We start from the raw sequence: 27,618 nt of genomic DNA on the forward strand, positions 1-27,618 counted from the left end.
CTATTTCCGTGCCGCAATTGCCCGATTTGAATTCCTTAATCTTGTCCATTGGTTACCTTTTTAATTTCGCGATGATGTAATTGCTTTCCGCATCGCGGGTCGGGTCCGGTTGCCGCAGATGTCTTGGCATTTGTTGTTGTTGCTGTTGCAAGACATCGCTTCGACTGCACCAAGGTCAAGAGGTCACCATGTCCAGCGTGTCGTTAATGCCACTTGCACCTCGCCATCGCTTCCTTCCTTCTACTGAAACACGCGGCTGACGCACAAGCTCGAAGTTCTGCGCGCTAACATTGCAACTGACTCGCATCAGAATCAAGACTGGTTTCTATTTTACACGCTTGCATTTAACTCCGTCTGTTGTTGTTGTCGTTCTTGTCGTATCCTCAAATCTTGTATCTCAATTTTAACCCACTTCCCAATGTGGTATCGACTACAAACTTGGTATACTTATGTCATACTGATGACAATACTATATTTTATCATTAAAAATATATATTTTTAAACAATCTTTTGTATATGTTATGTTTCGGCTTGGGTCTAATTGTCTACGGTAAACTGACGTTGGCTGTAATTGCCCACGGTCCCTTACGTTATGACAAGCTTCGGGGCCACTTCCTGGAGTCGTGGAGTTCTTCCATTACTCGTACATTTCATAAAAGCTGAACCCAGTGAGCTGTGTTTGATTCCCAGCCATGGCGACAGATATCGGAACTGGTCTTGAGCCCTGGCTTCGCCAACCTACAATATTCATCATGTGTGCAATTATTGTTAATTACTGACGACGATGATGGCGACAATCATATATTGATAATTGAGCACGATACTTGATAGTAATAATGATTGATGATTGTCATAATGATGATAACGACTATGACTGATGATAATGGTTGATAATGATAATTGATCTAACATTTTGATGATAATGATAATAATAATGGTGACAGTATAACGATTACAAAAATTCAGATGACGATAGCAGTGAAAATGATAAGAATGATGATTTGTGATCATTATAATGACTATCATGGCTATTCTGAACCTTGACTGGAATTTAAAAATTCCACCGTTCTGTTTGGCAGTGGTGGAGTGACTGTACACAGACTATCAGTGCCGTTCGGTTGATTGAATGCCCTGCCGTGTCGAGCGTGAGTTATGGCTGGACGCTTCATAAATTCCAGTGATTCAGCAACTGCTGCTAATAAACATTCGCCTTCAATCCAAGCCTCACTCCCAACGTGACGCGAAAGCCGTGATGCTTGCTGCAAGTGGGCCATTCATGTCTGGCTGCCCAATGGAATAATGCCAACAGGTCAGCCGCGACGTCAATCATCTCCCCCCACCCCCTACCGCCGTGTTGATTTAATCCCGCTGTTGTCATCATCGTCACCATCAATGGGGACGGCGACACGGCCCAGCGGTAGCGCGTTCGCCGCTCGCCGCAGAGGTTCCGCGGTTCGATCCCAGCGGCCGCCCTGGTTAATACCGCGGTGTATTAACCACAACGTTTTAATGTTCAAGGTCCCGTCATTCAACATAGACATTGCGCCCCGGAGTCGTCCAAATTTGCCAGATTTTAAACATTGCAGTTCTCGCAAATGACCGAATTAGGTGACGCAATGAGATTGTCCCCTCCCCCCGCACGTAGAGCAAAGACGAAGCAGGACACTCCTGTAAGAGAGTCTTGAAACTCGGTGATGCTTTCCTGGGTGACACAAGCGTGATAGCATAAACAATTAATTATATTTCCACTGAACTTTCCGGACTGCGTGTTCCAGGGTTACTTGGAGAGTGCGTACTCGCAAGGCATTTATGGGTAGGTACTCAGGAATGCAAGTGTATGGATCGGTAAGTAGGTTGGGAGGGAAGGTAGGTATTTACGTATATGGGAAGGCAGGCGGGAGCTTGAGTAGGCAGTCAATTGGGTGGTTCCGAAAGTAGGTAGGCAGGTATATGCGTAGGTAGGTAAGGCAATAAATTAGGTATATGCATAGCTAGGAAAGAAGGTAGCAAGTCAAACGGGTGGGTAGGTGGGTCGATTGATAGGAATGTAGGTAGATAAGTAGGCAAGCAGTAGGTGGTTAGGTAGACAGGCCAATACTTAGGCAGACATCAAAATGTTTAATTAGGTGGGTGGGTAGGCAGGTTGGCAGAAAAATGGATGAGTGGGTGCTCTGTCATCAGATGTGCCCTTTACAACATTCAATATGCCGACTTATTTTCATATTTAATCAACCAAAGTGGAACATCCACTGCAATACAATGCAGCACAGCACAGCATTAAACAAATTCAATCTCAACAAAATTGCCGATGCATATTTGTCCCTATTTTTTGGTTATTTTTGTTTTGTTGAAACAGTGGAGCAATTTTAGCCCGACGCGGCCCTTAAACTGCCATCAAAATTAGCATTTCTTTTGTTTTACCGCACCTCCGACGTGAATGCTAACTCCTTACACCACCCACCGCGCGCCTGAAATGACTGTGATTAGCTATTGATATTGGCCACCAACACGGGCGAGATGGTACACATGCTATTGGCATGCAGTGCATTGCGTTCATTTGTACGCATACCCATGTGCCAACAGAGCCAAAGCATAGATTGTTCGTATGTATGTTGAACTTCTTTCGCACCGTACAAATCCAACCGTGCTAATCGGAGGTGCGGGCTAATCGGCGGTGTTCACATTATGCGTGCACTTACTGCAAGGTGACTGTGGGTAGAGTGTCCTAGTCACAGCTGGAAGGCTGCGAGTTCAAACTCTTGTTGGGAATCAAATTAGCTCATCGCGCCTCGGAGTTTCATGAAATGGAATCAACTTTGCGGGAGGTCAACAAGGGTTACACTATGTAGATAACGGTCCCGGATATTGTAGTTAAAATACAATCGCTGTAATATCTACATAATGCCATTTTTCCCAGGAAGGTTTTACTTCAAAAGGAGGATGTTTGTCCACTGCGATGGCGTGTGTGAAGAAAACTGGAGTGAGTTTTTACACGGTCATTTTGGTTGGCCAAGGCTTTCTACTGTACTTCTGGGAACTCATTTTCAATAGCAGGTGGCTGCAACTTGGATCTGAACCAAATGTCCTCCAGTGGTGGCAAGCTCAGTGCTGAGACTCCAAAGCCACTAGACCACATCTCCTGGACATCTGTGAAAAAGAGCTTTATATCTCTTCGGATTCCTCCAGTACGAATACCTATTCTTCTTCTTTGCATTCTTCTCAATACAAATGACCTTGAGATTGTGTTCATCTCCGTCATCGGCTCCGAGCCAGAGGTAAAAATTCCACATTGCAACAGCAGCGGTTAGAATTTCTCCGTTACGGCAACAACCGTTGACTTCCCGTGATATATTGATACTCATTTTATTGACCCCAGAGGTAAGATGATCATGATTAGAGTCAACTCCTGACCCGAATTTGAACTCTAGAGTCTTCCAAATGTGAGCCAAGTGCTCTAACCGTAACACCATCTGGCTGGATTACAACAATAAAAAAACACATGGACACCTGTATATAATCACGAACAGCAATATTAACTGTGAAAATGCCTCTAAATTATACGCGAAAAAAACCCATCAAAGCAAACGATAATTGTACATTTCGCTTAATGTGACGAACGCTGAAGATGCCCCGCAAGAGAGCGAGGCGGGCTTGCGGGGCGGACTTGTGCATATGGCGCGGCGGTTACACGTGTAATCACTGACGGAGAAGATCAATTCTCCGGCGAGCTCGCCAGCCACGTCCGCCATCATTCCGCTTGAGCCTCCGTGCCAAGCCGAGCAAAACCTTTGCGTCGCCTATCGCACTAAGTGGCGTTTGCGTGTGATGTAGAGGCCGGCCCCGCGGGTAGACCTTCAAATAGGGGCGAAGCCGCAGATTTACCAAGCTTTCAAGTCGTGCGCTGCATGTAAAGTTGAATCGCGAACGACCTGCGACTGGGCCACGCAGTTGAGTTCCATTGAATTGAATTTCCCAATTATGTAATCAGTTGACTGCCTCCTCTTGAGATTCATCGAGCACATTTAGCAAAGAGATGGCTTGCGCCAGTGCAGGGATGCATGGGCGTTTGTTGACGTTGACAGAAATCAGTTGATAGACATCTCTCAATTTTTGATTTTATTTTTGGCTGTGATGCGAGGATCTGGCTGGGTAGCAATGTTGTTAGGATCCTTGCTTGTTAAGTGGAGTTCACATCTCATTGAGCCTATCATCACCCTTATCATCATTACCACAAATACTATCATCATCATACACACGATCAACTTCATACCATTAGCAAATTGGCATCTTAACCTGGCCAAGCCCACCCTGAGGCCAACTCAGTATGAACATAGCACCTTGCTGCTATGATTGGTGTGGACATCAATAGCAGCAGCATCATCATCATTGACATTGCTCATCATAGAATAACAGGGCCGCTATGTGTGAAGTCAATAGTGGTTATCCCCATGGAGAGACTGGTCCACACCTTTAGAATTTTGAATTTCCACCACTGGCAAATTGCAATCATTGTTGCCTCATTGCTCGTTTGGGCAGAGAGAAATGTTTACTCTTTTCACGTTACAAATAGCACCTACTCTCAGAAAGAGTGCTCTTATGTTAGCAAGCACATATTAGGCCTGGTGGATGTTGTGGTCACAGCACCGCACATGCCTGACCACTATTTTCTGGCAATTGCCGATCCTGACCACTCGTATGTATGTATATGTATTATATTCTTTGTTTCTTTCGGTAAAGTCATGTAGGTATAAAATAAAACAAAACACATTCCTGCGGAGGGAGCTGGTAGGAACGTTGGGTTGCTCGGTCAATGGCCAGGGTCAACGGCGGCGTGGTGTATTCCGCAAATATGCCCGACTGTGAGGGCGGGCACAAGCCGGCGTGAGTAGGTTAAACGTTGAGTTTTATAAGGGCACCACGGGGTGACCAGCCCCTCCCCACCCAGCCCCACCCCTCCCACCCCCCACCCAGCCCCACCCTCCCCACCCATCCCCTCCCCACCCAGCCCCTCCCCACCCTCCCCACCCAGCCCTTCCCCACCCTCCCCACCCAGTCCCTCCCTCCCCACCCAGTCCCTCCCTGCACGACGGACGGACACATTAATCCCCTGTGGGCTGGTGTAACCAGGAGGTTCCTACCAGTAATACATTATTTATACCTACGTATCTTTACCGAAAGAACCAAAGAGTATGGATCCCTGCAGTCACGAAAACTTCAAATCTAGATGTATTATGTTGAACTTTTTTTGCATCGTACGTAGCCAACTGTGCTAACCGAAGATGCGGGGGAAGGACAACAGACTAAACCAAGTACTCACTTTAGGCTGCGTCAACCTAAGGGTGTCCCAAACCAGTATAAGATACCAAGTGATCACTGCTGATCATGTGCATCATGCTCAAGAATTGAACACGGACTATTGGGTTTGTAGAACACTCTGTGAATCGTTACACGACCACTCGCCGTGACACAGGCTATAATAATAACACAGATGATGTAACGAACTCTTTGACGCTGTGATTTGCCAACGGATTGTAGTTTTTAAAATTCACGTAGAGCGTGATGGAATTATAGAAACCCGGTCAATACATCAAAGTGTATAATTCACGGCAAGCAGGGCACCATTGATCAATGGAGACATTGATTTGAATCTGGGTTCAAGCCACCTATGGTACAGCTGAGTTCTCAAGCATAACAAGCTGATGACCTCAGCCCATTTACCAATGACTTTACAATAAAGCATCACCTCCGATTGTCACGATTGGCTACGTACGGTGCGAAAAAAGTGCAACATACATATTTAATTTGGTTATCTCATTCGTTCAAAAGAAAATATTTTTCTTACAATTATACATATTGTTTGACAGCAATGAAAATAACACTTCTCGGTAGCAAAGCCATTTTGGAAATGCCACATTCCCATGGCAGTCACATCCACAATGGAAAAATAAATACAATCTCTAGTTGAATATAACCACACTATATTCTGTTTGAGGTGTTATGGAAGACCTGACTCACACTTGAAAGTTTTCAAGTTCAAATTCCAGTTTGGTGTCCACTAAAGCTCATCATTGTCACTCAACGGGTGGGTAAAAATAGCATAACGCTGTGTACACGTGTTTTGATTGCTGGATAAGGGTCTTCCAATGCCATGTGGGTTGTCGGGATTATTTAACCATACTTCACCAAACCGGTCTGGGAGCACAGACGTGGGGACATGTACAGTACAGTACAATGCAATGGATATTGCTGCACTCTCCTCTATTGCCCACCACATAGCCCCGCAGCCTATGACACCCGTTACGCACAGCATTCACTCATCCAGGCACTATCCAGGCTCTCAATCCTGTTTGACTTTTTTGAGATGTGATGAGATCGGGTGCTTTCCATTTGGTTCTGTCATATCCAGGGATAAAAAATTAACCCGTAAAAACAAAGTTTTCACTATAAATCCTTTATATGCGTGGCGGCTAGAGTCCTCTCGTCCTCTGGCTTGAGATGGCTGCCACCTATGGGTCAGATGATTGCCTGCCACCATTAAGCAATTGGTAATAAAATGTAAAAAAAAAAAATTCCTAAAAAGTGTAAAAATTTGGAAAAACTATTTCACAACGAGTCTGTGTGCAAAATGTCAGCTCGATTGGATCACGGGAAGTGGGTTAAAACACGACCCAAAAGATTTGCACGGTCGTAAGCGCGCAAGCAAGCAAGCAAGTGCACTTAATATAAAGGATTTAAAAAAAAAGTTAAATTCATATTTTCCAGGTCGCCGGTAAACTGAAGTAGGCATACGACCAGCAGTCACGGCCGTGGCAAGAGCTACTTTACTGGATGTGGTGTGTGGTTGTGGAAATGTTTTCTGAGTCGCCAGCGTGGACATACCCGCCTGATGTATTAATCCACGGCCGTGCCACCGAACGAAGTCACCGATGGTCGTCCAATAAGCGAGACCCTTTTCTCACCGTAATAATGCTGTGGCATTTAAAGCCAGTGGCACAGGGCTACCAGTAGAAATGAGTGTCGTTCCCCCATGCTCAAAAGAACAGGAAGATGCTTTGACCGTGTCGTAAAAATGCTTTGTTCTTTATAGAAATGCGCATTTTTGGCTGCGACACAAAAAACACGGACACTGTTCGAGGTTGTGTAGCGAGATGTTTGACGTCACGAGCCTGCATTGCAGTAGTGACGTTTTTGCTAGCAAATCGTACCTCTTGCTGAGCAATGCAATTACTCTCCTAGTCAAATGTCCTATTGATTTTCCCCCATTGATTAGTCAATATTCAGATCAATGCAAACCTAACATATGGTTGTTTCTAGTTAGGGTATGTGTGTGTGTGTGGATATGCATGTGGCCGAGTGTGCTCGTGTAAAGAGGCACGTACATATGTGGGTGGTCGTGTTCGAGTAGGCTGTATTTCCAATCTTTTATCTTGTCCTGGTGTTGTGGGGAGCGGTGGTGCAGCAGTTAACGTGCTATGCTATGTACCCGGCCACCCGAGTTCGATTCCCGCTCACGGTGAACACCAGTTACGATTATCTGGACCTGTCCTGGGCCTCCCCTAGGTCAACTCAATCTCAAATGAGTACCTGGTGCAGTGTTTAAACATCAGCACTAGGGAGACAAAGGTGGCCTGGCGTGGTGCTGGCCACCCACCCCTCCCCCCCTATCGTGTGCCTTGCCGGCCTTCATAGGTGCTCGTGAACAGCACATTCTCCGTCAGTCTGTCGAGGCTACACGGGGGATCTTTGCTGTGCTCGTTGTAACGACGCACGCACATATGTGGGCGGTGAAGTTCGAGTGGGCTCTGCCCTTTTTTTCCTGCCATGGTATTGACCTACGTCAGTATGGTCCTTCGGGAATACAGAGGACAGTGTTGTTTTTGTATAAAAATGAGACGACGTAGCCCATGATTTTTCTTGGGTTGATAAAAAGGGGCAATTAAAATTAAAATCCAGAGTCTTAGCATACAATGAAATGAGGTATCCATTCGTATTTTTGGCAGAGTAGTACAAGCCACCGTATCAGAATACAGTCCATGGAAGTAGATATGACAGAGCTACCTCTGAAATCCCCTCAAGTGACCTCTAGTCCACACACAGTCGACAGCAGTACTTCCCACCCACTCTGCATATGAGAGTGTCACGTGATAGTCAAACATATAATTTATTCTCAGAGCTGGAATTTTGTTAAATAAAGTGCAGAACCGAATGTAATGTAACGTTGTTTTTAGACTGTCAATGATCACGGGCTACGACCATTTATTCACTTCACTTGAGAAGCCGGTTTAATCGCAGGCAACTGTTTGGATTCGAATCCAGGTGCAGTGTTGCCATCCCAGGGCTCTGACCTCTGAGCCAACTGGCCAACTCAGAAGGACTTGAAATAGGGCTGCCAATGAAAATCATTCCTGTCCCGTGCTCATTTGGACAGTGGGAAACGTTTGGCTCTTGGTTGGCCACATGCATATATGTACAGAAACCTACACCCACATACCGGCACTAACATGAACACACACAAACACTTGCATGCACACACACACACAAATACTTGCATGCACACACACACAAACACTTGCGTGCACACACACACATACATCGATGTCCTTGCTCAAATTGTTGAGGGAGGTGGTCATCTCTGTTGGTGGCCCAGGGAGTGGTGGAAATTCCATGTTCCAATGGAAAGAACCAGTTTATACAATTTGCATCTACTGTTGACTACCCACAAAGTGGTACTTATTTTATTTACTAATTTAACCGATAGGCTAAGTCAACCCCCAACTGAGATTTTAACTGCTAACCTTCCAATTTCTATGCGCTTTCAATGACAGTGCCACCTGGTCATTCCCACACACACACACCTGCACATATAATTTTGCGGACAATTAAATACTTGTCCTCCAAAGGCGTACGTACTCAGCTATGAAGGAAGCACGCTTAATTAAATATCTGTAATGGGCCAAGTTGGCATGACAGTGCACTTTACTTGAAACAATGATGTAACTCGCGTTATTGAAAAGCGCCGAGAAAGTAACTCGCTCTTATGGAGCTACAATAGAGCACTAATAGGTTTTAAAAATAGAGCAGATTGGCCAGCAAATTAACTTTTCAGCCATTCTCATAAATGTCACATACAAAACACTACCCGTTGACTGAATCAATGGCTGTGCTATTAAGACAAGTTTTTATTTTATTTTACTAATCAGTAAAGCTCTCAGCTTTGTATGAAAAATTTTAAGAGCATTTTATGTTTGCTAAAGGCTCTTAAAACTGCTCATTGTCCTCTCAAGTATCATAATTTATACGAAAGCATTGTTTCTAGCATCTGCCATCTCAATTTAATAAAATACGGCAACTATTGGGGATTTCATTGTTTGAGAAGACATAAGAATTTCAATGCACACCAGGTTAAGCACCTTGAAAATTGGGAATAGAACCTAGCAAGAAAGTGTTGTCGATATAATCAGTTCGTGGAGGTCGCAATGGGTGGGACATCTGTTCAGGATAGAGGAGGACAGGACCGGCATTGGAGTCGCACGCATCGGTCAGCAACCAAGAGGAAACCCTAAATATAGAGGGTTATATTAATCGAGGGAAGCCTCAATCAATCCAAATGGGGGGGGGGGGGGGGGGGGTTCTGGAGGGAACCATATGAGAATATTTATTCAGACCCAATAATGAGTTTTTGGTATGTCAAGGCACCTGGAGAAAACCCACACATATGATGGGTGTACACTCAGAGCACTGCACAGGTAGGTTCAAGAATCCATGACTCTAGTGCCATCTCCTGGCAGATTTAATCAACGAGAGGAGGTTGTGATGGGTGGGGCACGTGTGAATGATGGAGGAGGCCAAGGTTACCATTGCAGGCATTCGAGTTGGCAGCCACGGTCAGTAACCAAGGGGAGGACCTAAACCCAGATGGTGGTCATGGTGAGATACAAGAGGAAAATGTCTATAATTTGGCAGAAGGAATGCATAGTGAGGTGTGGTAGCATCATTAGCATCTCTTGACATTTTGTCCTTGGACTTATATTTTGCACGATATTATATTGTTGTGGAGTAATGAGTAACAAGAAATGCCTTACTGTAATCAGATAACCAAAGATAAGGCACCAGTTATTCCATATTATTAGTCCATTTGCAGCGTGTGACCAACAATCGTTACTCATCATTTGCCATTGTATTACTGTTTATGATTACTATCCAGTATTACACACCTTCGTCAGTACAAATTACATTACTCTGTTACACTCATTCTAAAACCTCGTGTAAACAGTAATCACCCACTAATTATTTTTTTCTAAAGTATCCCTCCCAACACTGATACTAGAAAACATTGTTACTCCTTATTGGGCCTGGCCACACATCCCATCGGAGCAGTTTTGGTTTTAAATGTTGAAATGCAGGCATTGAACGACTGGGTCACCTCGCCTATACTTGACCCCAACAGATTGAGTTAAATTTAGATTTTTTTGGAGGGCGGGGGATCGATGACAAAACGACATGACTTGCTCCTGTAATGACACCGAGGTGGTGGTGCCAGTGGTCAGTAATAACAATTACCGCTTCGTGTATTTTATAAACCAGTGTAAACTACGGGAAATGTTCACCGACGGTGTCTCGTGAACCTTTATTCAGAAGTGCATTGAGAATGACTGTGATGGTGGTGTTAATGGTGGGATGTTATTGATGGTGTGTCTATGCAATGGTGAATCAAGAATGGCCAATGGTGACGAATGATAATGTCTCTATTAAGCAAAGAGTCAAGAATCACGGTGATAATGCCGTTGGCTTAGATTTTTTGTTGTTGGTATTATTCTGCAGCGCATTAAAATAACACATTATAAAGAATCATGGTGGTGGAAGTGATGATATTGGTGGTGGTGGTAGTGGTGATGTTGATGGTGTTGGTGATGATAAAATCACTTTTCGGTCGGGTTCGTGAATGTATGGTGATGATGATGAGGCTGATAATTATGTTATTTATGGTGATGATGATGATGGGGCTGATAATGATGTTATTTATGGTGATTATGATAATGATAGGGCTGATAATTATGTTATTTATGGTGATATTTCTGAAGGTGGTGGTGATAATGGTAAGTCCATTATTTTGAAGTGGATTAAAGATAATGATTGGAAATTATTCCGATTATGGTGATAATTGTGCGGATGGTGATGCAGATGATAGTGACAATGACGTTCCACGAAAACTCCTGTTATCCGCAGCACATTTGCGTCCTATTATCCGCGATGACCCGCTATTTTACCCATAATTCAAAGTGAAACTGCATCCTAACATCCGCGAACTTTTAGCGGGTAAGAGGAGTCTCACTGCAAATTCATACTACGAGGTATTTTTGGATAATGGGCGTTACATCATTTGTCCTAGTATCCATTTTTTTTCACAGACATAAGGAGTTGTGCTCCAAAGTTATCATACTATCCGCGGGATTATTCGATATTTTGTTTACCATGCAGATAAGAGGAACAAAATCGCAGATAATAAGATCCGCGATATTGGTTCCCCACATTGCCACGAAGACGGCGTTCTCCTTCATTTAACTGTGAGTAAACACCACGTTAAGTTTAACGCGTGCTTGAATGAACACTACATAAACATCGAATGCATTGAGATTATTGGGATTATGTTGCTGCTATACATTTCTACGTGATAAGCAACTTTGTTGAGCTATAATTTGTGGCCCGGTCGCTTCTCAAAAATAAGTTAATTCCTCGGTGGTCATCACCTGATGAGATAAATACATTTAGCATTATTTGTATATGTAGTTTTAAGTGATTTTCTTCCCTTTCCTATAGTTTGCAATCATATCGTGTTTTTTAGTATTGTAAAAATGTTTTAACGTTCTGAACCGCTCCTACTGGTCATCTGTGAAAAAGAGTTTTACAGCTCATCGGATTCCTCCAGAACAAATAATTATTCTGATCCTGACTGGAAACCGATCCGGTTTTGCTTTTAATCCTCAAAAAGGGGCTCGAATCCTCCCGTTGCTAGGCAACATCTTGGCTGGACCCGTTACCGTGGCAACGGGGACCCCCCCCACTCTCCTCCCGACCACCACGCTCTCAAACTCCATTGGTCGAGAGGGCATCGCAGCGTCACGTGGCTACTCTCAACGGGCGGAAGCGTCTTGCAAACTTGCGATGCTACCGCGGCACGGAGTGAGATAAAACAAAGAGAGACCGTCGATATGTCGTCGATAGATCGTCGATAAGTCGTCGATATATCGTCGTACACTTTGACGATCAGGTCGGGCGGTGGGAGGGTTAACGACAACACTTTTAGCATTGCAACTTACACCCTGTCGCTCAAAAAAATTAAGAATCTACTTCTGCGGCGGCCCTCTTTGTAAGGGCCGTCGCCTCACTGGAAGTCATTGAACGTCGCGGGTTGATGACAATAGGTGGGGGAGGGAGGGAGGAGGCGCGTGTTCATACTTCCCCACATAAGATGGTCGCTTTGCGTTCAGTACAACTTCCCGTGGATCGTCAACACCACGGCAACAACTCAGTGCGACTTCAGTGCCGCCACATTCGCCGTTGTTCAACCCACGTGCCGGACCGTTCCACGTAAGCCGATGCATTCGTGTGTTGCTTCGACACAAAGCCATACACTCCCCCACCGCTTAATTGTACACACGCACATGAATGTTGTTGAATCGGCGGTGTTAATGTCCCAACAGATCGGCATCATGGTGGGGGTCTCCCTGCACGCGCTGGCGTTGTTGATGTTGGGCGCCGTATGCTGCGTTCACCTCGCCGTGTGCCCCTTCACCAAAGTGGAGGAGAGTTTCAACCTGCAGGCAACACACGACCTCCTGTACCACGGCTCCGACCTACAGCAGGTGCGTGCCGCCCCGGGTCGGTGGAAGTGATGATATTGGTGATGGTGGTGGTGATGGTGGTGGTAGTGGTGATGTTGATGGTGGTGGTAGTGGTGATGTTGATGGTGGTGGTAGTGGTGATGTTGATGGTGGTGGTAGTGGTGATGTTGATGGTGGTGGTAGTGGTGATGTTGATGGTGGTGGTAGTGGTGATGTTGATGGTGGTGGTAGTGGTGATGGTAGTGGTAGTGGTGATGTTGATGGTGGTGGTAGTGGTGATGTTGATGGTGGTAGTGGTGATGTTGATGGTGGTGGTAGTGGTGATGTTGATGGTGGTGGTAGTGGTGATGTTGATGGTGGTGGTAGTGGTGATGTTGATGGTGGTGGTAGTGGTGATGTTGATGGTGGTGGTAGTGGTGATGTTGATGGTGGTGGTAGTGGTGATGTTGATGGTGGTGGTAGTGGTGATGTTGATGGTGGTGGTAGTGGTGATGGTGGTGGTAGTGGTGATGGTGGTGGTAGTGGTGATGTTGATGGTGGTGGTAGTGGTGATGTTGATGGTGGTGGTAGTGGTGATGTTGATGGTGGTGGTAGTGGTGATGTTGATGGTGGTGGTAGTGGTGATGTTGATGGTGGTGGTAGTGTTGATGTTGATGGTGGTGGTAGTGGTGATGTTGATGGTGGTGGTAGTGGTGATGTTGATGGTGGTGGTAGTGGTGATGTTGATGGTGGTGGTAGTGGTGATGTTGATGGTGGTGGTAGTGGTGATGTTGATGGTGGTGGTAGTGGTGATGTTGATGGTGGTGGTAGTGGTGATGTTGATGGTGGTGGTAGTGGTGATGTTGATGGTGGTGGTAGTGGTGATGTTGATGGTGGTGGTAGTGGTGATGTTGATGGTGGTGGTAGTGGTGATAAAATCACTTTTCGGTCGGGTTCGTGAATGTATGGTGATGATGATGATGGGGCTGATAATGATGTTATTTATGGTGATGATGATGATGGGGCTGATAATGATGTTATTTATGGTGATGATGATGATGATGGGGCTGATAATGATGTTATTTATGGTGATGTCTCTGAAGGTGGTGGTGATAATGATAAGTCCATTATTTTCAAGTGGATTAAAGATGATTAGTGTTGTGATGCAGATTACAATGATGATTGTTACAATAATTATAATTATGATGGTAATGATTTAGATTATGGTGATGATTGTGCGGATGAGACCCGTTTAACACGTCGGCTTTCGCGACCAATGTCATATATAATACCAGGGTTTAATTCTAGATTTTAAGCTTTCGTGACTGCAAGGATTCATACTCTTAGGTTTTTTCGGTAAAGTCACGTTGGTTAAAATAAATAATAAAATAATATTAATAAAATTATCAAGTCACTTGATACAGTTAATTTAGCTGTGACGGTGCCACCTGATGACGGACACTTGTATTGCCTCCGAAACGTCGTGAATTATTATTTTATTTCCATTATTTTATATTTGTTTTTACCTACGTGACTTTACCGAAAAAACCTAAGAGTATGAATACAGGGTTTTTCTGGGGGGGGGGGGGTAGGGTTAGATCGCATAAATTTATAAAAATGTGGCTAAACAAATCTGGCTGTTGCCTGATGAAACTAGTTGTAATTTCTGGCGAAACGTCGTACTCAGATTGTAAATGTGGTTTTGCTCTCCAACACACAGGTGTGCTGTAGTAGTAACGAATTGGCATGTTCTATTTACGTGGAAAACCTTTCTAATTGGTTGTGGTGTGTTTAACGACACTTTTATATATTTACGCTACCTAATCCCAAACAAAAAATCCGTATTATAAATGAGCCCCGTGTTGTGATGATGATGGTGGTGGTGGTGTTGTGTGGGGAGCGGTAGTGTCGCGGTTAGCGGAGCTGCGCTGCAAACCTGGGCGACCCGAGTTCAATTCGCGGCCACGGCCAACACCAGTGATGATTATCTGAACCTGTTCTGAACCTCCCCTAGGTCGACTCAGCTTCAAATGAGTCACCCACCCCTTAGTGTACCGTTCTGGCCTTAATAGGTGCTCGCTAACAGCACTTTTCCCAACAGTGTTAAAGCTATACGGAGGTACAGCCTGTAACATTATTGCTTCACTCATGTATTCATAAGTGAAGCAAGAATGACTGATTAAAGAGTGGTGGTGGTAGTGCTGCTGCCTTCGATTAAGATAATGTGGTGAGATGTTTTGGACCTATCTTGGTTTACAGGAGGCTCGTGGGTTCAAGCCCGACCATGACGCCTGTATATTTGGAGTTTGCATGTTCTCTCTGACCGTAGTCGCTTGTGTTATTCCCCTAATTTAAAATCAACATACGTTTCGAGTATTTGGCTGCTATACATTTCCACATGATAAGCCACTTCATTGGGCTATCATTTGTGGCCAGGTCGCTTCTGAAAAAGAGCTATATAGCTCAGTGGGCCTTACCCGGTAAAATAAAACAAATCGTCGTATTCAGTAGTGACAAAGTGATGATGACGTTGGTAATGTATTCAGCAGTGAATCGAGAATGGCTGATCATGGCATTGTTGATGATGCAGTCCCTCTGGTAAAGGTCACGATGGGGTCCTGTTGTTGACGATCCATTTCAGCAGGTCCTGGGTTCATCCCAGATAGCTGAGCCCCAGATTTCAATCCATGATTTCAGTTGCCCAGATCCCGGATACACATCGATGAGCGAATTATTAATTGCGCACTGCAACTCTTATTGTGAATTACCTGTCAAGAGCGTATCAGTACCTACCTTATTACAGACCAATTCAGACCTTATTGGTCACCCCCGTGCCCTTATAAATCTCAACGTTCATCCTTCAAAGTCCCATCACAAGGGAGAAACACAAACAAATAAACCAATTTTTATTTGCCCGTATTGAAACGGCTGTACGCCGTATGGACCTGAAAACTAAATTTCCCTATACAGAAATACAGGTAAACCGTGTGGGTTGACAGGTATGGAATTAAACATTATAAGCAAACATGGTTATTCAACCAATTCTAACATTTACATGTAAATTATGAGAAACTAATTCGGAAAGTGAACACGTTTGACTCTGTGGTCGTAAAACCAGGCCGTGTGCATTATACACGCAGTATGGTGATGGCACGTGACATGTTCGGCACGATGGGAGGATCCATGCAGTGGCTACATTTGAGCCTTTTGTTGTCCACACATGACTGTACTGTAATTTGTTTACACATTCCTGCGGAGGGAGCTGGTAGGAACGTTGGGTTGCTCGGTCAATGGCCAGGGTCAACGGCGGCGTGATGTATTCCGCAAATATGCCCGACTGTGAGGGCGGGCACAAGCCGGCGTGAGTAGGTTAAACGTTGAGTTTTATAAGGGCACCACGAGGTGACCAGCCCCTCCCCACCCCTCCCACCCTCCCCACCCAGCCCCTCCCCACCCTCCCCTCGCCACCCAGCCCCTCCCTCCCCACCCAGCCCCTCCCTGCACGACGGACACAATAATCTCCTGTGGGCTGGTGTAACCAGGAGGTTCCTACCAGTATTAAATACTGTAGTTTAATTGTTTTGGGTGGCTCTGTGCCTTGTAATATGACTGATAGCCACGCGGGGGCGTCACAGTGTCAACCAATATGGCTGATGCGGATATATCTTTCAAGTAGAAAGCTGTGATCGAATTTCGAGCTGAATAATATTAAACAGTGATTTAAATGAACTATTTATCTTTTCATTGTTTGTATTGACCCAGAAACCACGATCGTGACCGAGGGCATTTAAACCTACATGCAGTTGTGCTCTCTGGGTAGCGTGAATGATTACTTTTAACGATGAATGATGATGGCGATGTTGATTTATTTTTGCTGTGCAGTACGATCACCATGAGTTCCCGGGCGTCGTTCCTCGATCTTTCCTGGGCCCCCTCGTCATTGCTGTGATGGCTGCCCCATGGGTGCACCTCTCCCACGCCCTTGGTGCTAGCAAGTTCGTCTCCCAGTACATCGGTAAGTTGCATTCTAAAAATTTTGTGAATCGTGTCATGTTGAATCCCATGCATGTAAATATGTGTTCATTAAAAGTAATATTTCCCTTCGTGCTCGGATTGTGCGCGTACGTGTGGAGGAGCAGTGTGCGGCTGCCTGGTCATGTGCATCCATTATTGTGGACGGACGTACGTACGTGTTAACATACACAACCATTCAGTAGTGCACTTGGTGTCGTGTGCATGCTGAATGTTCTTGTGCACTGTTAGCGTGTAAGTGCGCTCATGTTAGTATGTGCATGGGTTATTTGCACGACTGCCTGGACACGGGTGCACCTGTTACGGTGTGTGACATTTCACGTGACCAAAAGGTGCACCTAACTTGCCACAGGAGCCGCGGTGAAGTCACCGCCACTGTGTGTCAAACGTCGTTGCTCTCACGTGTACGTCTTTGTCCGTGCGTGCAGTGCGCGGCTGCCTGGGCGTGTGCGTGCTGCTCGCGCTCTGCCGCTACATTGGGGCTGTGCGCGTGGCGTTCGGACACCGCGTGTCTGTGTTCACGGCGCTCGTGACGGCGAGCCAGTTCCACCTGCTCTTCTACAGCTCGCGCAGCCTCCCCAACTCCATGGCGCTGCCCCTCGGTGAGTCGCCCCCCTCCCACGTCCTCCCCGTCTCTGCATCTCTCCCCTTAACATTCTCTTTCCAACGTATCCCTCTCCCAGTTAATCTGCCCTTCTGCTGCATCTCTCCCCTACCTAGCCCTTCAGCTGTCACTCTCTTTCCTGTCTGTCCATTTTCCTAAAATTGTATTAACACTTCACTTAAAGCTTTCGTGACTACAGGAATGCATATTCTTTGGGTCTTTCAGTAAAGCCACGTAGATAGAAAAAAATACTAATAACAATATCACGACGTTTCGATCGCAACACAAGCAATCACCTGATGACGATTTCTTGTGTTGCGATCGAAACGTCGTGATATTATTATTTGTATTATTTTTTCTATCTACGTGGCTTTACCGAAAGACCCAAATAATATGTAATTACACTGTCTTCCTATCCCATCCTGCCTGTTCACCTTCTGCTCTCTTTCTTTCATATTCCTACAAACTACTCTCTCCACTACCTCACTCTGCACCTCTCCGATCTCTCTTTTATCACCCATCTATTCATACTCACGTCAGGACCTGTTCATTCTTTAATCTCTCCCCTTCATCTCCTCTCCGCTCCCTCTGTCTCTCACCTGTTCGTCTTGAATTATCCCACGAGGCGCTTTGATGCGGTTCTCCGCTAAAGGTGCTATGTGTGCAAAGTCAAACAGCTGTTATTTTGTAAATACACAACTGGGCTATGTGTCTTGGGCTGTCACAACACGAGTTGAAGTTTCGTTAATGGGGACTGAATCTCAAATTCATACACGCCACCACAGCGCCATCTAGTGATATCTCAGGAGTGCATTTAGTACGTTTAACACGTAGGCTTTCGTGACCAATATGATCCACAATACAGGTTTTTTTTTAGTTATATCGCGTAAATATATAAATGTGTCGTTAAACCCACCACCACCCGACACAGCCAACTAGTAAGGTTTGTCACGTAAACAGAACGTGCCAATTCGTTACGAGTACAGCACACCGGTGTATTGGAGAGCCAAGCCACAACATTTACAATCTGATTACGATGTTTCGCCAGTAATTACAACTAGCTTCATCAGTCGACAGCTTCATCCTCCTACATGACAAACCTTACGAATTTGCTGTGTCGGGTGGTGGCGGGTTTAACAACACATTTATATGTTTACGCGATCTTACCCAAAACACCTGTATTATGCCTTTAGTACGTCTACGAAAGGCTCTGGATTATGAGAAGCACCAGAAAGTAAAAGGTAAACCAAACTATGGGATCGTTTTGAAAAAAAGTGTTTCATAATCGAGAGCATGCATTACTCTGGAGAGCTAGAAGATCATTATGGATGCTTTAAAATGGTGTGTTCTGGATTTTTTTTGGTATAAACAATGAGACTAAAACATGTCTTCTAGAAGATAATGTTTTATTCTGTAGAGGTGTCTTCCTGAAAATGGTTTTGAATGCGCTCATTAAAAATGAGGAGAGATGTTGTGCAGGAAGACTATTCTAAATCACGGTTTGTAGTCGTCTGACCTCTGAGTGGTATTGTATTGCTTTAGAGAAATGTCTTCCGGAAGACAATCTATTCTCTGCATTAAAAGACACCCCCCCTCCCCAACATTTGCTTTCAAATGTAGTGATACAATTCCATCTTATAATCTCGAGAATACGGTAAGTCGCGACACGCGGTGCACGCTGGGAGCTGTCCACGTTCACCCAATGGAGGTCATCACGCGCCGTGAACATTTGAAACCCCTTGACAGCCGCGCTCTGTGTCTGTGACTGATTAACCGTGGTTACGGATATAAATGAGCACATTACAATTCGCAGCGGCGCATTAAACCATTGCTTCAGCCGTAGATGTTGTTTCGATGGTGAAATGAAATACCCCAGCTGTAACACCTCCAATTTTTTTCCTACCAATAGTTGTATTGCATTAATGTCTGAACTGGAGCTGGGCCTCACCTAGGCCGACTGAGCTTTAAGTGAGTATTTGTACGGTTTATTAACACGAGCCCTCCTGATGTTGTGTGCCGTGCCGGATCTCATAGGTGGTCGCTGACAGCACTTGCCCAACTGTCTGTGTAGGCTTCACGGGATGTCTCCCCACGAGCGTGTCTCTGCTTGACGGCAGTGTTGGAAGAAGTGGCTGCGTGGCTTACCACCTCCACGACGCAATGACCAAACCACACGTCTCTCCCCTGACTCACTTGCCACGTCTCTCTGCTTGTGTCTTTCTCTGGGTTCTGCATCTGTCTCTCTGCTTGTTTGTTTATCCCTGCGCGTGTCATTCTGTGTCTTGTCTCTCTGTGTTTTTCTCGCTGCGTGCGTCTCCCTGCCTGTGTCTCCCTGTGGGGTTATCTCTGCGTCTGTCTCTCAGTACTTGTGTCTCCCTGTTTGTTTATACTTGTGTGTGTGTGTTTGTCCTGCATTTGCTTCCCTGCGTGTGTGTCCCTGTGCGTCTCCCTCTCGGTTAATCTCTGCGTTTGTCTCTGTGCTTGTGTCTCCCTGTTTGTTTAAACCTGTGTGTGTGTGCATTGTCCTGTGTTTGTCTCCCTGCGCGTGTCTCCCTGTGGGATTATCTCTGCGCAACGACAGTATTGGAGGCGATGGCTGCGTGGCTGGGGAGCCGGCACGCCACGTTCGTGCGGTGTTCGGCGTGTGCCGTGCTGGTCTTCCGCGTAGAGATCGCGCTGCTCGTCGGGCCCATGCTGCTGCTGTCGCTGTGGAGACGGCAGCTGAGCGTGACCGACGCGCTACGCCTCGCTGTGCCCGCTGGGCTCTTTTTTCTCGGTGTGTGCGACTCTTTGTGGGGTCAAAGTTAACATCGTCACATTCATCGTCAGCGATGCCATCACTGGCATTGACTCCGTTGTGGTATTTGTTGATATCATCACCTTGGTCTCCATTAAATCCATCAAATTCAAATATTCTTTTCACCTCCCTCAGTCTGTTGCTTATCCAATGATAATTTCAGCTTCCAATGCGACAAACATTCGCACAGTGTATCAGGGTTCACCATCTAAAATCGGATAAGTGGGCCAATGAAGTGACTGCAAGAATATTTAAAACATCTTATCTTGCAAGGCCATTCCCTGGCCGGATGTGATCTTAGACAACCCACTGTGAGAGTCCCGAATGATAATTTCTTTAAAACTAATCGCACAATGCCGCCGATGACCACAATGGAAATGTAATTTTAGAGGATTTTCTATTTTATTAACGACGGAATGCAATGATGATCCTCATCTTTTCATTTCAGGGCTGACTGTGGCTGTGGACTCTTTGTTTTGGCGCCGACCATTGTGGCCAGAAGGAGAAGTGTTTTGGTTCAATGCCATCCTCAACAAGAGCTCCCAGTGGGGCGTATCCTTTGTTCCCTTGTGTTCGATAATTGATAATTATTCTCTTTACATGAATAATAATAATGATGTGATATATATTTCTTTTTAAACCTCACGGGATCTCAGACTCGAATTTTTTTCAGGAGAATCCTTAATTGGGATGTACGGCCAATTCATTTTATTGAATGAAAGTTTTGAACGTGCGATTGAACCACGCTACCCAGAGAAATCCACGCTTTAGGGGTGGCTAACAGCCCAGGGTCCACAACTGCGTGGGTTTTTCATGGCCATGCCTTTTTGGGTTGTACCTCGTGTCGTTCGCCACAGCGTCCTGACGTTTTGCTCCACTTGCTTGGGGGGCTTCTTCAGTTTCTGAAGAAGCCTCCCAGCGTGTCAAACTACCCACTGGACCGTGAAAACTTACACGGCAAGTGTGGAATCTTGCAGAAGGAAGGAAGCGATCAGCGTCGACCTCTCAACTTTAACGGTTGGTGAGATGGCGAGGGGCGCCACGGTGGCATGTTGTTGACTACATCGCCTGGTATGCAGGAGGTCGTGGGATCGATCCCGACACTGACTCCTGTTGTATATTTGGAGTTGGCATTTTTCTCTCCCCCTGGTCACGTAGATTTTTCTCCGAGTCTTCCGGTTTTTCCCTCCACATTTAGAAACATGCGTTTAGAGTATTTGGCCGCTATACATTTCCACGTGATACGTCGCTTGTCGTTGGGATCTCATTTTTGGCCAGGTGGCTTTTGAAAATGAGCCATATAGCTCAGTGGGCATTACCCAGTTAAATAAAATGAGTTTATTTTAAAACTTGAAAAGCGTTGCGTTTCTCGACGTATTTACCCTTGACCCTGACTCGCCCGCCCGTCGCGTCGCGCAGACGCAACCTCTGCCCTGGTACTTTGTGTCGGCTCTGCCACGAGCCCTCGCAAGCAGCGCCCCGCTCGTAGCGGTGGGCGCGTGGTGTGACCGGCGCGTGCTTCCCATGCTGCTGCTGTCGCCGCTCATCTTCGTTTCGGCGTACTCGGCACTGCCGCACAAGGAGCTGCGCTTCGTCATCTACGTCGTTCCCGCGCTTAACGCGGCGGCGGCACGAGCCTGCGCCCTCGTGTGAGTAAGACCGCCCCCGCCCCATCGACGCTACACCGTGCTGATGATCCTTAACCCTTTCCCCTTCTGATGACGTATGTGTACGTTTGTCCATCTATCAACGTTGCGCAACAATCTTCTCGTAAACGGCCTGTATCTGAGCTGGGTGTCCCCGCCACCTTTGTGCACAGCTTGAATTTCAGTCTCTCTCTCCATACATCGCTCTGTTTCTATCTCCGTGCAGCTTTAACACCGCGCACAAGTCGGCGTGGCGCAAGCTGGCGGCGCTGGCCGTGTGCGGGCACCTGGCGCTGAACGGCGCGTACAGCGCGTGCCTCCTGTACGCGTCGTCCCACAACTACCCCGGTGGAGACGCCATAACACGGCTGCACGAGCTGGTGCCACCGTCTCAGAGTAAGGGGAACGCGGGGGGAGGGGGGGAGGAGGACCACGGAGGGGACGTGGGTGTGTGTGTTTTTTCGTGAGTACCTAGTGCAGTGCGTAAACATTGCCACTGGGGAGATAAAGGCGGTTGGGCGTGGTGCTGGTCACCCCACTGCTCTGTGTATAGTGCCAGCCTTCACGGGTGACCACTAACAGCACTGCCCCAAGTCTGTTAAGGCTATACGGGGGATCTTTGTGTGTGTGTGAGTGGGGAGCTGTCGTGTAATGGTTAATGCACCGCACTACGAACCGGGAGACCCGAGTTCGATTCCTGCTCGTGGCAAACACCAGTGACGATTATCTGAACTGGTCCTGGGCCACCCCTAGGTCGACTCGGCTTCAAATGAGTACCTGGTGTGGTGTATAAACATCGCCACTGTGGAGACAAAGGTGGCTGGTTGTGGTGCTGGTCACCCACCCCTTCGTGTGCTATGCCGGCTTTCATACATGCTCGTTAGCAGTACTTGCCAAAAGAGTCTGTTAAGGCTTCATATGTAGGTTGAACTTCATTCGCACCGTACGTAACCAACAGTGCTAATGGGAGGTGCTTCACGAGGTGTCTTTGTGCGTGCCTATCGCGATGTTGCAGCTTGTGGCGAGAGTGGAAGGATGGTGGTGCTAGTGAGTGATGGTGGAGATGGAGTTGGTGGTGCCATTGTGGTGGTAAGGGATGGTGGTTGTGAGGTGTGGTGGTAGTGGTGACTTGTGGTGGTGAGGGATTGGTGGTTGTTGTGAGGGTGGTGGTTAGAGTTGAGTGGTGATGGTGGTAAGGTGTAGCAGTTGTGTGGAGGGATGGTAGTGGTGGTGATGGGGTTGAGGGGTGATTGTGGTGGTTAGTGCGGTTTGTGATGGTTATTTACATTGCTTCTCAGTTCAGGATAATTGTTCTTGATGATGATGCACTTTGTCTCTCCTTCCACCAGATGTCTCCATTCACATGGATGTAGCAGCAGTACAGACTGGCGTTTCAAGGTTCACGCAAATTCATGATCACTGGAGGTATGGTTATCACTGACACACAAAGATCCCCCATGTAGCCTTTGACAGACTGTTGGGGGCATTTGCTGTTAGTGAGTACAAGCCACACCACACTAGGGTGTGGTGTGGCTTTCCCACTGCTGATGTTTTTACACACTGCACCAGGTATTAATTTAAGGCTGAGTACATTTAGAGACCCCTCCACGCATGTTAGCCATGGCTGGGTGCAATTACTCGCGCACACGGAGACAAACGTACACAATGCACATACAAACTCGTACACAAACACAAAAATACGTACACCCACATAAACCAAATATACTCACACAGTCAATCCTGCACGCGTGTATCAGCCGTAAAACATGCATCTGCCTTGAAGCAGACGGCGTTCAAAGATGCCGTGACTTTATTAGGGTGCCGGTGTCACTCTCAAATTTGCCAAATTACCCGCAAAACATTTGGTGAACCGTGGCGCCCTGGTGATAGCCTCGTCGCGATGAGAACGGAGCAAGTACCCGGCCTCCCCGACTATAGCGTGCTGCCGAACGGCGCTTTGCCTGCCGCAGGTATGACAAGCGGGAAGACCTGGACCCGAGCGATGTGGACGGATCCCTTGCGTACACGCATCTGCTGCGGTCGGCCGAGGTGGCCCTGGCGGGGCTGAAGGAAGGCCCCTTCTCCAGGACCCACCGCATCCTGCATGTCGCGCGCGGCTTCGTCGGGGTCTCGTTCGATCGCCGCCGATTTCCGCCGTTCGCCGTCGAGCTGCGTCCCGCCGTGGTGCTTCTCGCGCGGAATCCATACGTGGAGTCGGTGGAACTTCCCGGTGGTGGCCTAGTTGCCTGAGATCGTGGCCGGGGCATGGATTCGAGGCAAAGGAAGGGTGAAAAAAAGAAGAATAAGCTCGACTCTGTGTGTATGCTTGAAATATCTTTCGTTGCACAGACTGCCTGAAAGACAATCAAAAGAGACCGTTACAATGAGTGCCACTACTTCCTTCTGCCAGGTTCCACAATTGTACCGGTGACACCCGACCTCCAAAGCTCTGCTCTGACAGTTTCATTATTGCCACCATCTGGCTTTCGTCTTCCCCTTGGGCACTGACCTGTGGTTGCCACTCCACTGCCTGTCTCATTAACCTGCACTCCTCCCTCACGCACACACGTCCCACTCACCACGGCCTCCCCTGTCTAATTATATCAGCAGTGCTTACCTGCTGCATCGCATTGGATGGTTGTCTCCCATCGTAGTCGACGATGACAGCCCATCGATTTATCTTTGTGTTTACAGTGCAGGAGGCCAGTAGGGGGCACAGGTGGTGCATCGGCCAGTCGTCTCAGTCGATCCGTAGCACCTGGGTCTGCCCCGTGACCTCCTGCCACCGGGCATTCGACACTTCACGTGGCCTCAACGTGCACATGGCCTGGCACAAGCGTCTTGGTGACGTCACCACCAGTCCAGGGCTGCGTTCAATGGGGCAGAGCACTCCAGAGCACTCTTCTATTGTCGACCCAGAGTGCGGCACAGCAGGAGCCAACGGTCCGACGGGCCGCCTTGCCGAGCGATAGGTGGCTCGGGTCAAAGTCAAGCCAATCGGATGAAGCGCCCTATCTTCCTGCGTGACGCGCGTGCGCCCCCATTGCCTGAGCTGGCGCGTGATGTCACCCGCCGTTGCGAGGGACTCGGCATCCTTTTAAATCGTCTCGATTGAAAACTCATTTGCTGTTAGAACTGCTCTTTGTGTTTAGTTTGTTGTCCCACCCCGCACATCCGATTAGCACAATTGGCTACGTGCGGTGAAGTTGAACGTACATACATCCTAACAAACAAACGCGCCGTTCGCGAAGAGCTAACGTCCGCCTCGTGGCTCCACGACAGAGCCCTCTGCCCATTGAACGCACCCCTGATGTCATCCGAGCTTCCAAGTAGCCGCTTACCTTATGCTACTATTACATTTCTATTATGCTCCATGCACCCAAAAACCCATAAGATTTTTTTTTACTTGCTCCTTTGTTTCCAAACAGGCTCATAATGACAACGTCAGACCAATCGGCCGGCACCTGTGAGGTGTGGGATATAAATCCGAGGCACGGTTGTACAGTCTCCCTGCGCCAAATATATTTTTGAAACAAGCGCAGCTCTCCCATTGACAGCTTTGAGCCAGTGGTGGAGAGTCCACATTCGCTCACCAGGAGTCAAACCTCCTCTACTCCACAGAGCAAACTCTTTACCTTGCATGAAGTGATGCTCATTTAATCTTTCCCGGAGGGATGATGGGCTAAGATGATAGAAATGCGAATAACAACGCTTGTTTATCCAGGGAAGTCTTGTTTAAGTCTCATGGAGCATTAATTGCATTTGGAGTCGGCATTATTACCCAGTGAAAACCCACACATACAAGGGGTGATGTCACCACCGTGTAATCAATACATATGGGTCTGCATTCTTGCACTGCCATCTGCTGGTCACCCCACTGCACCTGCATTCATCATCATCACCCTTGGTTACCGACCTCTGGGTTCCACGCCAATGCCTGTGTCGATAACCTGCCCCCTTTTAACCCACCACAGCCTCTTCACTGCTATCGCTCTTGCGTGTGACTGTTTTTGCAAGGTTCACCAGGTCCGCCTAAAAATTCCTGAATTGCAGTCTCATGTCGCTACCACCAGCACCGCCGCCATGTTCACCACTCCAGACTGACCGTCTCTGAGCGCGCAGCTGGCCTGGAAAGGAACCCTGCGTGGATTCTCCCCATTGAGCAGCGAGCGTCTCTTCTGAGCCTGTCGAACTCCGCAGTAAACGAGTGGCGGCCGAAGAATTGTCCTCGTAGCCCCCCCCCCCCCCCCCAAAGGCTCGTGCCGTCCCATCCCATTCCATCCCACGCCGCCACACCTTACTCCCCTCCTTCCCTTCCTCCCAGGTAATGTCTGAAATGCGATACCCGCGATAATGGAAGTGTTGTGGGAGGTGAAGACAAGCACCGTGTTTTACAACTGCCGGGCGTCTGCAGAAGGCACCCACCCTGAACCGTGTAATGCGACACTTCTGGCGGAGGGGAATGACTGGTTATTTGCCACTAAAGTTATCTCGCGTCGTTAATTGCGGATTGAGTTGGTCTTCCCACACTTTGGTTGTGGTCCGGGTGCGCGATTGCCGCCTTTCTGTGCCGTGTTATTGGCCTGGTGGTGTTGTGGTTGGAGCGCACTACTCGCAATCAAAAGGGTGCAAGTTCAAACACGGGTCGGTCTTACTTGGGCCCATCATTAACATCACCATCGTCCTCCATGAAATCAGAACGTTGCCCTTTCGTTACCCATGGAAGCTCCCACCGAGTCCAAAGGACATTTCTTTCGTAGGGTCCTGCTTTGTGATGTTTGGTACATTCCGTTGATGGGCGTTTGGCTTCATGTGGCGAGATATAACCAGAGTGCCTCAAGAGAAACCCACGCCTGTGAAAGGGATAGGGGGGGTTAACGTTTTTTTTACTTGCAGACCTCAGGTCGTGAGTCATGCACTCTTAACCACGGCTCTACACGGTGGAATGATCGCCATGCAATGTGATGAAGGTTAACGCAACACTTCGCCGTTAACTTTTTTACACATGATCTTTTTGAGCATAATGTGCTCACCTCAATCGGTTGTCCTGAGCCACTGGAGGAAGCTCCACGTTCTTGTGGCGAGGGGGCCAATTTATCCGCAGGATTATTCGCACAATTGCCACCATGCGATGTTGCCTCAACACGTGTGTGTGTGTACACATGTACAACACTTCGTCATTTCACTGCTGGGTGAGGGCCTCCTCCCCATGCCATGAGGATCATGGGAATTGTTTGGCCATACTTCACTATGCTGGTCAATGCATGTTGATGAAGGCGGGGGGGGGAGCATAGATGTATGGATGTGTGAGCATATAAAGTACATAGCAACAATGTATTCATCTGCACTGCTTGCCACCCACTACGTCACCCCCAAGCAGCCTATGACAACCTGCTGTGCATGGTGATTGCCCATCCAAGCTCTGTCCAAATTGGAACCTGCTTAGCTTCCGAGATCTGATGCGCTCGTTTGCATTCCAGGTGATGTGGTAAAAAGCGTTGTCTCTGCAAGTAGCGCTCATTTAAATCTCCCAGACGGATGGTGATGAGAATGATGGCGACTGGATTTGAACCCGAGTAATAGTAATGCTCTTTTTGCATTGTCTTATGCATTATGGCCAGGATTTTAACCCTTCAGTTTAATACCTTGGAGCCCTATTGCTCGCTCAGTAAAACTATATTCCAACCTGGAATGTATTTTATGGCAAAAGTGCATTAG

General features: G+C 47.1%; 1 protein-coding gene across 1 annotated transcript; it reads left to right on the top strand.

The window, feature by feature from the left end:
• The first annotated feature begins 12,451 nt into the window (after positions 1-12,451).
• Positions 12,452-25,035, top strand: ALG12 (ALG12 alpha-1,6-mannosyltransferase). The gene is made up of 10 exons (XM_078612948.1): positions 12,452-12,588; positions 12,702-12,863; positions 16,704-16,836; positions 17,282-17,455; positions 20,039-20,233; positions 20,703-20,806; positions 21,674-21,903; positions 22,127-22,296; positions 23,250-23,325; positions 23,871-25,035. The coding sequence occupies exons 2-10, from the start codon at positions 12,711-12,713 to the stop codon at positions 24,148-24,150; spliced, it is 1,515 nt and encodes a 504-aa protein (XP_078469074.1). The 5' UTR covers positions 12,452-12,588; positions 12,702-12,710; the 3' UTR covers positions 24,151-25,035.
• The last annotated feature ends 2,583 nt before the right edge of the window (positions 25,036-27,618 follow it).

This window comes from Lampetra planeri, chromosome 40, assembly GCF_965212315.1.
Source record: "Lampetra planeri chromosome 40, kcLamPlan1.2.h2, whole genome shotgun sequence".
Classification (NCBI taxonomy): Eukaryota; Metazoa; Chordata; class Hyperoartia; order Petromyzontiformes; family Petromyzontidae; genus Lampetra; species Lampetra planeri.

Bases quoted from the DNA above. Each gene is read 5' to 3' on its own strand.
- ALG12 (XM_078612948.1), top strand. From the start codon at position 12,711: ATGGTGGGGGTCTCCCTGCACGCGCTGGCGTTGTTGATGTTGGGCGCC. The intron at 17,456-20,038 runs GTGAGTCGCCCC...GCGCAACGACAG, and splicing joins CTCCATGGCGCTGCCCCTCG to TATTGGAGGCGATGGCTGCG. The intron at 20,807-21,673 runs GTATCCTTTGTT...CGCGTCGCGCAG, and splicing joins ACAAGAGCTCCCAGTGGGGC to ACGCAACCTCTGCCCTGGTA.